Source organism: Phoca vitulina, unplaced genomic scaffold, assembly GCF_004348235.1.
Source record: "Phoca vitulina isolate PV1807 unplaced genomic scaffold, GSC_HSeal_1.0 scaffold18, whole genome shotgun sequence".
NCBI lineage: Eukaryota > Metazoa > Chordata > Mammalia > Carnivora > Phocidae > Phoca > Phoca vitulina.
In genome coordinates this window covers 28,460,799-28,473,856 of record NW_022589721.1, presented here as the reverse complement: position 1 = coordinate 28,473,856, position 13,058 = coordinate 28,460,799, and the positions used below count along the sequence as shown (strand labels likewise).

Here is a 13,058-nt window from a genome sequence, read left to right as displayed (position 1 = left end):
ATCCCAAGAAAGTGTTGCTTTTTTTTTTTTTTTTTAACATTTTAGTTCTTTATTTCAGAGAGAGACAGAACATGTGTGCATGTGAGCAGGGGTAAGGGCAGAGGGAGTCTCGAGCTGACTCTGGGCTCAGCACAGAGCCTGACGTGGGGCTTGATCTCACCACCCTGAGATCATGACCTGAGCGGAAATCATGATTCGGATGAAAGTGTTGCTATTTTTTAATAGAAAATGCCTACCTATAATGTGGGCTAGTAGAAAAAGAAATATATTGTCATTTTCCTGTGTCTTTAGTTAAAAAAAAAAAACAAGGATTTTTAATATAGATGGGTAGATTAACACAAATCATATCATATACTGGTGAAATATAAATTATGACTCTTATATTAACTATTCAGTTTTCCTGATAACATTCTCATAACTTCATACATTATGGGGGAAAATACCTCATTTTCAATCACTAAAACAACCGTTAGCATCTATGATATTCACGATCGATTTTAACAAAAAGTGAAATCACATGGAAATCAGTGTAGATGAGGACCCGCGAGTGACTGTCCTATCCGACCTCATGTTTGAGAAGTTATGTAGTGCCCTAGAGGCAAAGGAATTGTGGCCACTTGTTGTTTAACACAGAAACTGCCAAAATGCCGGTTTTACAAAGATAAGATGTCAGTGGGGCACAATCTAATGTTGAAAGTATAAACAATTACCTTAAGCTGGGAGCTCAAGCAGTATGTATGAGATGCTGAGGACTGCGGGGGTCCCGGGAAACACTGCAGAACCCCAGCACCTTGGCATATAGTTTGGGAAATGCAGCCAAAAGATTTAATGTGGAACTCCATGAGAGAAGACAGGAAAGGGCAGGGAAAAAATGTACAGAAACCAGAGCTGAAAATTTCCCCAATTTAATGAAAGCTTATAAAAAGCCTTGAGCACTGTGTCAGCTTCATGTCCTGGGTCAAAACCACCACATTCAGCAGCCAGAACTGATGAACATGTACTCACTCCTCAGAAAGGCAGGCTTCACCTGCTTGGTCCACTCTTCTTCCTACTGCTTCTGGTCTCAAATGCAAGGAAGGTAAGACTTGGGAGGAAGGGCCAGATGGCCAGAGTAAAGGTTGGGAGAAAAGCAACACAGAACAAGGCAGCTGTTTTGAGGAAAGGGTGGAGGGAGCACCCCCGTGGGTTCGAGACCGCCTAGCCAGACCGCTGGGCAGCAGGTCAGGGTGGCGGGGAGGACCTGCCCAAAGCGTGCTGCCTGGAGTGGCCCCACCTCCACAGCCCCCTTCTCTGTGGGGTCTGCGCGAAGAGCGGGGGACGCCACATTTCACAGCAGTGTTTCTGGAGACATGCACAGGACAGACCGGAAGTAAGGACACCGCCCTACCTCCTGAGTTAACAAAGGGGATGTTTAGTTCTCCCATTTGAACTGAAACAAAGGCTTTATTAAAACACGTACTACTTCCCACTGCAGGATTTAATTTTAGGTCATTTACACCTTTCAGCTGAAAAGTATCTTGAAGTGGTAACAGTGCGGAACATTGACGAAGACTCCAGCAGTAACTTGTTCCAGTCTAAAATTCCAAAGTGGTGACAACTGTGTGACCATTCCCACAAAGTTATTCCCCTAGTACATTCAATCATGGGACAGCGAACCACATTAACACAAAATATTGTAAATGATCGACACTTGATCAAAAAGAGCCTGAAGGATTTGCTATTGTACCATATTCACTTAACAATTATTTACTGCCTGAATCCTTTATACCAGGTCCTAGGGACACAAGAGCCTTTACGGGTTTACATTATAATGAGGAGAAGCCAATGAAAATGTGAACAAATAAAAAAGGCAGAATTCAGCGTAATAAATGCTACTAAGGGACCGAGACAGGACGCTGTACCCCAGCTGTGGGACTGGGGGACGATGACTCTCAGCAAGGCGATCAGTACGGCTTCCCAAACACGTGCCTAGGTCTCCCTACAACGTGATGCCCCAGACAAAGCGTCCCGAGGTGGGGGCAGCGGGGGCAGTGAATGCAAAGGGCCTGGGAGGGAAATAAGCTTGGTCAGTTTACCAGACAGTTAGGAGACCAGCCTGGCCACAGTGCAGAAAACCACAAGGTCAGAAAGGGCAGGGAGATCGCCAGATGAAGAGGAGGGTATTGTCGAGCACAGCAGGAAGTCTGGGTATTCTTGTAGCTGCAAAGGGAGCCACCAGAGAAACTGAGGCAGGGAGCAGACAAAAGCTAATTTTAACAGGTCATTAAAGACTGCAAATTAAAAGTGGAAGAGCAGTGTGGCTAGATTAGGGGGGATGGAAGAGGTGATTAATGAAAACCAGACTTAAGGTTTATTTCAGAGGTAAAATCAAAATGGTGTACTGAGGGACTGGATATGGCAAAGATCTACTGATGACTGCACACTGGAGAGATTTGTCACAGGTCTGAGGACCAGAAGGCCCTGGGCTTCGATGAGTACATCTGTCTTCTGTTTTATTACTTTTTTAGACCTTGAGACAATGTGAATTGATGCCCATGTTTTCCTCGGCTTGAGTTACAAGGAAGCTCAAAGCATAATTCGAAGACCAACTCTGTGACTGTACTCTTGTGTACTAACCTCACCCTTAGGGTTTTGTAACTTTCTGTCCTAATTTCCACATCCATTTATTTTTATTCTGTGAGATGTGCATATTAGTTTCGCAAGTTACTATATGTGATTTAATGAGAAAAAGTAGTAAAAAACATAAAAGTATTTTCACCATAGCTTGTATTAAAGGTGCCATCATGGGCTGCAATAAAAATGCAGTAAACATGACAGAGTCAAAACTCTATGGAAGAAATGCAGTGCCAGAATGGATGGAAGAAAGCCCGACTCTGGATGAAATCCAAGGGGAGGATCAAAGACAGGGGACAGGCACAGACTGTGGAACCAGGGTCTACAAATCTTGGACAAGTCATCACCTCCCTCACTTGTAAAATGGTGACTTAACACACCAGTGCCCCCCTCACAGGGTTGATATGAGGTGTAACCTAGTTAATATCTGTAAATGCTTAGAAAAGTAATCAATAGTAGAAACAGTAGAAGTGTTAAAATAAGCTTTGGTGTGAGACACAAAGAGAAGTAGGATGTAAACAGGTGAGGGGCTGAGAGGGGTTACAGAACTGTGGGCAGAGGAATAATGAGAACAAACGTATTGGAAGGACGTGAGCACCAACTTCATGAAATAAGCAGTTTCCAGCCAGGGGTGGAACACACAGGAAATATGGCAAAGTAATCAATAAAGACTAAACGGAGTGAGGCCTTAAGAAAGAATACAGGAGGGCTCTGAGTACCTCTTCTATGAAGAGGAATATTACGCTGTAAAAAAGCAGAGTATTTGAAAGATCTGGTACTGAGGAGGCCCATAATCAAATGGAGGAAAGAAGGCAGGGTGTGTGTAAAGTGCTCTGCCCAGTGCCGAGCACTAACCAGCCATACTCCACCACAAAGACAACATTCACTGTCAAGACAATGGAAAGGCTTTCAATGGCAAGCAATGTATACGCATCATCAAGAGGAATAATTTTTCATCCGGGCAGACAGAGGTGTTTCTCCAGATACTATAATCTAAAAACCAAAAAGCTTCTGCCTTCCTCACCTGTTCATAACATAACATTTTCAACTTAATTTAAAACCTGACAGCGAGGGGCGCCCGGGTGGCTCAGTCGTTAAGCGTCTGCCTTCGGCTCACGTCATGATCCCAGGGTTCTGGGATCGAGCCCCGCATCGGGCTCCCTGCTCCGTGGGGAGCCTGCTTCTCCCTCTGCCTGCAGCTCCCCCTGCTTGTGCTCCCTCTCGTTCTCTGACAAACAAATAAATAAAATCTTAAAACAAACACAAAAAAACTGACAGGGAAATTAGAAATTATCTTAGTCAAAATGACAGCTCTGGTTTAAGGAACACAGCATCCCCTAAAAAGTGCCCTCAACAGTGGCACCGAGTGTGCTCTCTTCTCTACGCCCTCTGTTCAGGAGATTCATTCTGTGAATGTTGCCTTCTTTAGAAAAAGAGCCTTTGCAGATGTGATTATCGGAAGCATCTTGAGATGGGAGAATACTCTGAATCATCCAGGTGGGTCCTAAATGCTATCATGTGGAAGAGGGAAGCAAATGGAGATGAAAGACAGACATGACAGAAATCGACATGCAGACAGAGACCAGAGTGATGTGGCCACAAGTCAAGGCTTGTTGGCAGCCCCCGGAGCTGCAAGGGGCGAGGAAAGGACTCTCTTCTAGAGGGGGGAGCACCACCAACACCTTGACTGTGGTCTGGCCAATACTGATTTTGGACATCTAGCCCCCAGAAGTGATAAATCTCTATTGTTTAAAGCTGGCAACTTTGTGGTAATTCATCCCAGCAGCCACAGGAAACTAAGGAAGCAAGTACAGTTGACGACCCTGGAACAACACAGGTTTGAACTGCATGGCTCCATTTTCACACAGGTTTTTTTCAATAAATACATAGTGTAAATGCATCTTCTCCTCCTCATGAATTCCTTAGTAACATTTTCTTTTATCAAACTTATCTTATTGCAATAATAGAGTATTTAACACATATAACATACAAAATACGTGTTCATCGACTACGTTATTGGAAGGCTTCCAGTCAACAGTAGTCTATTAGTTAAGTTTTTGGGGAGTCAAAAGTTATACACAGATTTTTGACTATGCAAGGGGTCAGTACCCCTATCCCCCACAATGATCAAGGTTCAACTGTAATTTCTTATGATTTAAAGTAAATTTAATGGTAGAAGAAATGAAAATGAAAGGGATTTACCATTTACTGAACACCTAAATAATATCATTAAACCATCAACAGTGATCCCATTATTATTAGCCTTTTTTATAGAGAAAATCCACTTGGTACAGAGCAGATCTGTTTATTTTACAATGCAATAACACCTATTTGTAATTGCTCTCTTTGACCATACACTGATCAGCAACACTCAATAAGAAAACTGACTTTTTATTCCCCCCAAATGGAGATATAAAAGAATGCTATTTTAAATTATTTCATGCAAAATTCTATCTGAAAAAATATATACAGTCACCAATGAAAAATCTGTGTTACTTCTTTCTACAGAGTTCTTTTGGATGCAAAGATTAAAAAATTAAAATTTTTCAAATAAATCTGAGATAGTCATATCTCAATATACGGGTTTTGCTTAAACAGTCTTATGAATTCATTAAAACACTTTTCATATTAAAAGTAGTCATCAATCCAAAGACAGAAAAAAAATTCTGTGTACCTGGACCAGCTGAGGAGTTTTCAGATACCACAGAGCATTCTCAGTGAATAAAATGACAACAGGCTTTAGATACTCACTTGGTGCCTGACACTGTGCTCAACACTGGAGATGTGGCAAAGAACTGGCCTAATCCTACACTCAATGGGGAAGGCACATGCTTCCAGGACCTCAATTTGCATATCAATGCTATTACTTTAAAACAAGTTTCATTTTAAAAAATTAAAAAATTAATGTTAGAGAGATAAATAAACTTGCCTATAGTCATCAGCCAGTTAAGTGGTACAGGTTCTATTTAAACCCAGGAAGATCTCAGTCCAAGCATAGTGAATCCCCTTAATTACAACATCATAATGTCTGAATATATTCTTGCAGGCTTTGTACTGATACACTGATAGAGCTGCTTGACTATTAATAAAGCAGACATTAAAACTGTTGCCATGGTACCCTATTCTAACAACAAAATGTTAAGTCAATTAATTACACCTACCTGGTTATTGCTGGGGTTGGTACACCTCTTGTACGCAAGGTGGGTTTCCCTCGAACAACTGGTACATCCGCATTTTCTGAACCACCGTTCAAGTATGTTAATTCTTGGAGCTGTGCTTGCCTGATTTCGTCATTATAGTCCTACACAGAAGACAGAAGAGAGCATAATTCACCTCATGTGAAAAATACAAAAGTATTTAGGACAAGAATAAAACAATTTTTAAAAGAAAAAAAGGGCAAGGGAAATAGTTGAATTCATAAAATAAGATTTGAGATTGTTGAAATGAAAATGCATCAATAAATTGTTGTAAAAAGGAAAAAAAAAAAAAAACAAAACAGGATTTTTCCCAAACTAAAATTTTCTACAATCAGCCATTACTCCTTCTGCTGGGCCTACTTTCCAAGTAAGATATTTACAATAAAATTAAAATATGATATACAGACACATGGCATTGTTATTTACAACTCAATTCAACGAGTAGTTACTGAGATCTGTGAAGGGCCACCAACAGAGCCCGAGGAGCAAGCCCAGGTCCCTGCAGCCAAGGAGCACACAACCTGACAAAGCAGGAAGACATACATACCACAGGATAGCTTTACTGAAATTAAGAACCACATGTACACATTCTTCTTGTACACTTCCATTTGAATATTATACTAGAAAAATGCACCATTTCCAAAAATGCACCATTTCCAAAAATGCACCATTTCCAAAACATCTTATTCTTGGAAACTTGCTCTTCGTTATCTTATTGTTTAAATATTGAACCGAGAAACCCTGAGAGTCATCCTTGATTTCTCCTTTCCTGAATATCTCTAACCCCATTCAAGAGTCATCAAGAAAGACATGTAATAAATAAATAAAAGTGTGATCTGTTTCACAATAAAAGGAAAATTCAGGTCTAAATGGTCAAAAAGGAAAGTCCTCTAACTCAGCTGTGGGCAATAAGAGCAGGTTTCTCTATAAGAAGTGTCATCTAAGGATGAGTATGAACTAAATACCAGAAAAGCGGCAATAAAGTACTCTAGTTGGAGGTAAAAGCATAGTTTAAGACCTAAAGAAATGGTGTCTAGGGAACAGGAAGAAGTGCTCTATGGCTGAATTATAAGAATGACTTGGGGTGTGTATGTGGGGGGTGGGGGCATGGTCTCAAAGTGGAGAGAAAAGCAGAAACCAAATTAAACAAAGCCTTAAGTCATTTTAAATATAACTTTAAAGGTTTAAAATTAAAGGTACTAAAAAGCACTTAATAGTTTTAAGGAGTAGGGTTGCGTATCCAAGTTTATGCTTCAGAAATATTATGAACAATTGTATGCCATCAAATTAGGTAGCTAAGATGACAGAATGACAAGGATGAATTCCTACAAAGACACAAACTACCAAAACGGACTTAAGAAGAAACAGAAAATTTGACAGATAAGCCGAGACTAAATTCTCAATAAATGTCCTGCAAAGAAAATCCTAGGCCCACAAGACTTTAATGTTGAATTCTACAAATAATTAATTAAGAATTAATGCTAATCCTTCACAAACTTCCAGAAAAATGAAAGAGGAAGGAGTACTTACTCACTGTTTCTATAAAACCAGTACTGTCTGGGTACCACAACAGACAAAGACATTACAAGAAAAGAAACCTATAGACGAATATCTTTATGAATTTAAGATACAAAGGTTCTCGAAGAAAATTAGGAAGCCAAATCCAACAGCATAAACAAAATAAAAGGGGGAAATATACACAAGAGCCAAGTAAAACTTATACCAGAATTGCTAGGTTGGTTTAACATACAAAAACAATTTATGTAATACCATAAAGAACAAAAAAATGGTCATTTTACTACAAAAAAACCAAACCATTTGAGAGAAGAATCCAGTACTTTAATGATGGAAACACTCAACAAACTAGGAAAACCCACAGTCAAAATATTTAATAGTAAAAAAGTAAAAGAATCATCCTAAGATAAGGAACAAGACAAGGATGTCTACTCTCACCCCTTCTAACCAACATCATACTTGAGGTTCTAGTCAGGACAATAATGTAAGAAAAAGAAATAAATGGTGTTCAGATTGGAAGGGAAGAACTAAAACAACCTTTATTCATAGATGGCATAATCCTGTATATAGAAAATCACAAAGAATCCACAAAAACATTATTAAATAATCAGATTACACAAGGTAGCAGGATATAATGAGATCAATATACCAAAATCAATTTTATTTCTTTACAATAATAATGAACAATACAAAAATAAAATTAAGAAAATAACCACTACAGGGGCGCCTGGGTGGCTCAGTCGTTAAGCGTCTGCCTTCGGCTCAGGTCATGATCCCAGGGTCCTGGGATCGAGCCCCGCATCAGGCTCCCTGCTCCGCGGGAGGCCTGTTTCTCCCCCTCCCACTCTCCCTGCTTGTGTTCTCTCTCTCGCTGTGTCTCTGTCAAATAAATAAAAAAAATCTTAAAAAAAAAAAAAAAAAAAAGAACTGCACTACAGCAGTATCATAAAGAACAGCATATTTAGCAATAAATTAAAATAAGAGCAAGATTTGTACACTGAAAACTACAAAATACTGTTGGAAGAAATTTTTTAAAACCTAAGTAAATGGAAAGATACCCAATATTCATGGATAGGAGGACCTAATACTGTTATGATGACAATATCCCTGCCCTGCTCTCCCACCTCCCAGATTGATCTACAGAGTCAAGGAAATCCCCATCAAAATCCCAGCTGGCTTCTTTGCTAAAATTTATATGAAAATCCAAGGGACCTCGTATATCCAGAACAATTTTAAGAAAAAAGAACAAAGTTGGAAGACTAATATATTCCCACTTCAAAACTTACTACAAAGCCATAGTAACAAAGACTGTGTAGTACTGGCTTAAAGGGTAGACATAAAGATCAATGAAATAGAATTGGGAGCCTAGACATAAGTTACTATAGATTGATATTCAAAAAGTCTCTTTAGCAAGTGGTACTATAATAACAAGGAGAACACTGAAGATAATGGAAGCCCTACACCTTGCTGGAGGCAATGAAAACTGGTCCAGCCACTTGGGAAAACCACTTAGCACTGCCTCAAAAATGTTAAGCACAGTGCTACCATGTGACCTAATAATTCCATTCCTAGGCCATACCCAAGAAAGTGAGAACATACATCCACCCAAAAATCTGTACATGAATGTTCACAGCAGCATTCTTGATAATAGCCAAAAAAAATAACAGAAATATTTTAAAAAATAGAAATAACCCCAACCAAAGGCTTCAACTAATAAAAAATGGACAAATAAAACATGGCATATCCATACAATCAAATATCATCCAGCAATGAAAAGCAGCTTGAATGAACCTTGAAAACAGTATGCTAAGTGAAAGAAGGTAGGACAAAAGACTACACATACTGTTCCGTTTTACACAAAATGTCAAAAACAGGCAAATCCATAGAGACAGATTACTGGTGGCATGAGACAGAGAAGTGGGACAGTAGGGGACTGGAATGGGGAGTGCTTGCCCACAGGTATGGGGCTGCTCTGAGGGATGATGAAGATCTAAAAACAGAATGTGTTGATGGCTGCATAACTGTGAATGCACAATCATCCAGTGAACCATATGCCTTAAACGGGTGAATTGTAGGGTATGTGAGTTATATCTCCATAAAGGCTGTGTAAAAAGCAAAAAAGTAAATTAGTGGTTGACTAGGGAGGAAGAAGAATGGGAAGTCACTGTTCATTACGAGGTTTACTTGGGGGGTAATAAAAATGGTCTTAGGTTATTGTGACAGCTGTGGAACTCTATGAATACACGAAAAGTCACTGAATTGTATACTTTATAGGAGTGAATTTTATGCTATGTGATTTATATTTCCATAAAGATATTAAATGGAAAAAAGCACACTAGAGGCAGAAATTCCAGATGGAAACTCATAATTCTAGTACGTGATAAAGACAACCTGGAGTAGGGAAGTGGCAGGAAGGATGAGGAAAGGTAGATTTGGAGTTATTTATGTTTAATTTTATTAGAAATGGTAATATCCTAGAGGGGGGAAGTATATTAGCAAAGTCAAGAATGTCAGTGGGCAGCTGGAAAATAAGAAGGATAAATAACAGTGGTACCATGTTGTAATCAGTTTGGTACAGGTTGAATATGCAATGGCCTATGACATATTAATATTGAGATGTCCCATAGCAATCAGACATAAAAACTGGAAATTTAGAAGTTAAAGATATGGATACAGAAGTGGACAAGGAAGGGCTACTCAGGCCCTACACAGCACCGAGCCTGGCCCGTCATCAAGGCGGGCGTGTGGCCAGCCCCCAGAAGATAACCTCTAAGCCCACGGAGGAGGCTGCCTGCTAAGAGAGTTTCTGTATGCGTAGGCTTGAGCCCATGCTGCCCCACTGTGGCCAGGTAAGTCTGCCCTAGCAATGGGATTAGTGGGGAACCTTTGTTTTGGCTCAGGAAGCGGGGTGGTGGTGCTGGACTGGGAGTAGCTGAGGTTAGGTGCAGGGGTGCTGTATGCATACGTGACTGGTCCCCAATAAAAACCGTGCACACTGTGGTGCAGGGGAGCCTTACTGGTTAGCAACCCCTCCCGTGTGTTGTCACACATCATTGCTGGAAGAAGTAAATGCATCCTTGTGTAATTCTCCTGGGAAGGGACACCTGGAAGCCTAGCCCAGACTTTGCCTGGTCTTTGCCTTGTGCTCCTTTTCTTGCTGCTTTTGATCTGTATTCTTTTGTTGAAATGATCCATAATCACAGTGTTTAACCGATTTTCTGAGTCCTGCGGGTCCTTCTAGAGAATTATTGGGCTTGAAGGTGGTTCTCTAGCAAGAACTCATCTGTATACAAATGTCAGCAATAGGCAGGATTGCTTGGGGCACGTTCCTGGAGCAAGAGAAGGGCTCTGGACATCAACGTAGAGTAACAGAAGAAGAGCTGCATGGGGGAGACGGAAAAGGGGAAACAAGCGCCTGAGAAGGACACGGAGGTCGTGCTAGTGTGAAAGCCACAGCAAGTCAGTGCTGCATTCACATTCTGTCAAGCAGCCAGGTACTCATCCCATGGGATTCAACAGTAAAGCCAATACTGACTTCAGCAACGGTGATTTTGGGAAGGGTGGAGCCGGAATCCATCTCAGGGGAAGGAAGAGGGAGTGTGGGCAGGCGGGTTTTCCAGCTGCATGGCTCTACAAAGAGGAACAGGAGGGACAGCTGCTTGAGCGAGGAAGGGAGGCTCTTATGATAGAAGAAACAAACTTTCTGAGTGTGAATAAAAGACTCAGGGGCAACAGTTTCCTGAATTATTTAGAGTTTAAAATATGAAATAGACTTGGTACATTTATAAAAAAAAAATCTGCTATCTCTTCCTTAGTTTTCAAAAGCAGAGTGTAAAAAATGACTTGAAACCTATATGGAAGGCACTGTGGAATAGGAAAAGTAGCATGAACACCAGTCGAAAAGGAAGTCAAGAGGAAGCTGAAACCATAATAAGCAAAAACTTGCAGAGGAAGGGGAAGGAGAGGGAAACGAAGACAAGTTCAACCTGCTATGATTTAGTGGGAGAGGCAAAGGACCAGGACTCTAGGTTTTCCTGCAGATAGAGGTTCTTTCTCTAACTTATTTAGGGTATTACGAATTCAAAAGAGTCATTTGAATCTATCATTACTTCAACCTCTCTAAAACAAGCCTATTAATATGTTCCTTACCATTTTACTAAAAACGTGTGAAGATTAATAAATTATTTGTAAAGCACATGCTAAATAAAATGTGTTACATAAATGCTAAATATTTGCCCTGTTGAAAAGTGCTAGGAGGTGTGACACAAAACTGAACGTGGTTCAAAAATAGATTCATGGGAAAAGAACATAGCTTCCAAAAGTACTATTAAAAATTTAAAAAGGAAAAAGAAATTGCTCTAAGTAAAGTGATTACAATGGTGTCAAAAAATTAGAATGAAAGCTAAACATTATCTTTGTAAAACTACATTTTCAAGAAGACAAACCATGTAGTTAGAAACCAATTATGGAATCTGAGTCAACACATCTTGGGTTAAGCCTGAATTTAACCAACTGGACTCACCGACTTCGTGATGTTAGACAACTTTTTGAAACTTTAGGTGACGGTTTCTGTCAGCACTATAGATAAAATCATTGTAGTTACAATTTTCTTGGTCTTTAATATGACAATTTGAAATCAGGAGGGAAACCAAGTGGCATATGCTAGCACACAGACTAAATGATAATTCTACATTTTAAACTAGTCATTAGTAAATTACCATTTTAACTTCCTATCAGAAAAGTGAGCATATTATCACACTAATTCTAACATGTCATCAACTGTGAAGAGTGGAAAAGTGATCAGAATTCTAATTACACAGGTATACATGGGATTTTACTATCCAGTAAATTTAGAACATATTTAAATGTGTTAGCATAGAGAATGGGAAAAAAAGTTATTTTTTTTAATTTTATTTTATTGAAATCATTAAAAATAATTCATTGAAATTTAGTGGATTCTCTGCCAAGAATGTTCTCTTCAGATATATTTGCCCAAATATGCCAACGATTATGTCAAAGATTAATCCTGGGATCAATGTCTGTATTATAATCTACAAGAAATAACAAATGTTCATTATTTGAAGACTGATTACATAAATTCTAGAACATGCATATGATGGAATATTATGCAGACACTAAAAAGAATGAAGGGAAATTTTACACATCCTCATATAGTCAGAGGTCCAAAATAATCTAAGATGTAAAAAAATAAATGTAATGAGAGAATACGGGACTTGCAGTTTAGCTACACAAGGAGCTGAGCAAAGCCTTTCCATAAAAAGCAACAATAAAAGCTGACCACACAGTTAAACAGTTAAAAACAACCATTTCAGAACTCTGGGAACTGACTGAAGTTACATATCAAATTGAAAACATGGTAAATTTATTCATGTCAGGTACGACAAGTGGGAGATGGACACAGCCATCCCTCCTCCCCAGCTCAGATGTTGTGTCAGCTCTACTGCTGGGGAAAGACACGAAAACCAACAGTTTGCTGCAAGAGGAAGTTCACTTAATTTGGAAGAAAGTGTGAAAAACCCTCATACCCAACAGCACTGTCAATATCAGTAACAATTTAGGTAGCAAATACATAGAAGTCCAGTGAACAGGCAATCCTAATATTCAGGTTTTGTGTGGGGCAAGCAACAGACTGGCAGACTAGCCAGAAACTTAACAGCCATGGAGAGCCTTGACATCTGGCACATCTCTGCTGAATGGAAGACTACGCACACG

At 39.6% G+C, this 13,058-nt stretch overlaps 1 protein-coding gene across 12 annotated transcripts in view; it reads right to left on the bottom strand.

Annotated features, from left to right (window-relative positions):
• The window catches only part of KHDRBS3 (KH RNA binding domain containing, signal transduction associated 3), a 199,774-nt gene that overhangs the window by 79,132 nt on the left and 107,584 nt on the right, over positions 1-13,058 (bottom strand). For all 12 annotated transcript variants that reach the window (XR_004300830.1, XR_004300831.1, XR_004300832.1 and 9 more), the window contains one exon: positions 5,775-5,914. Coding sequence is in view for 5 of the 12 variants with exons in the window: in XM_032415614.1 (XP_032271505.1) it covers positions 5,775-5,914 (140 nt within the window). In the remaining 7 variants the exon portion in view is untranslated. The remainder of the gene's footprint in view (positions 1-5,774; positions 5,915-13,058) is intronic.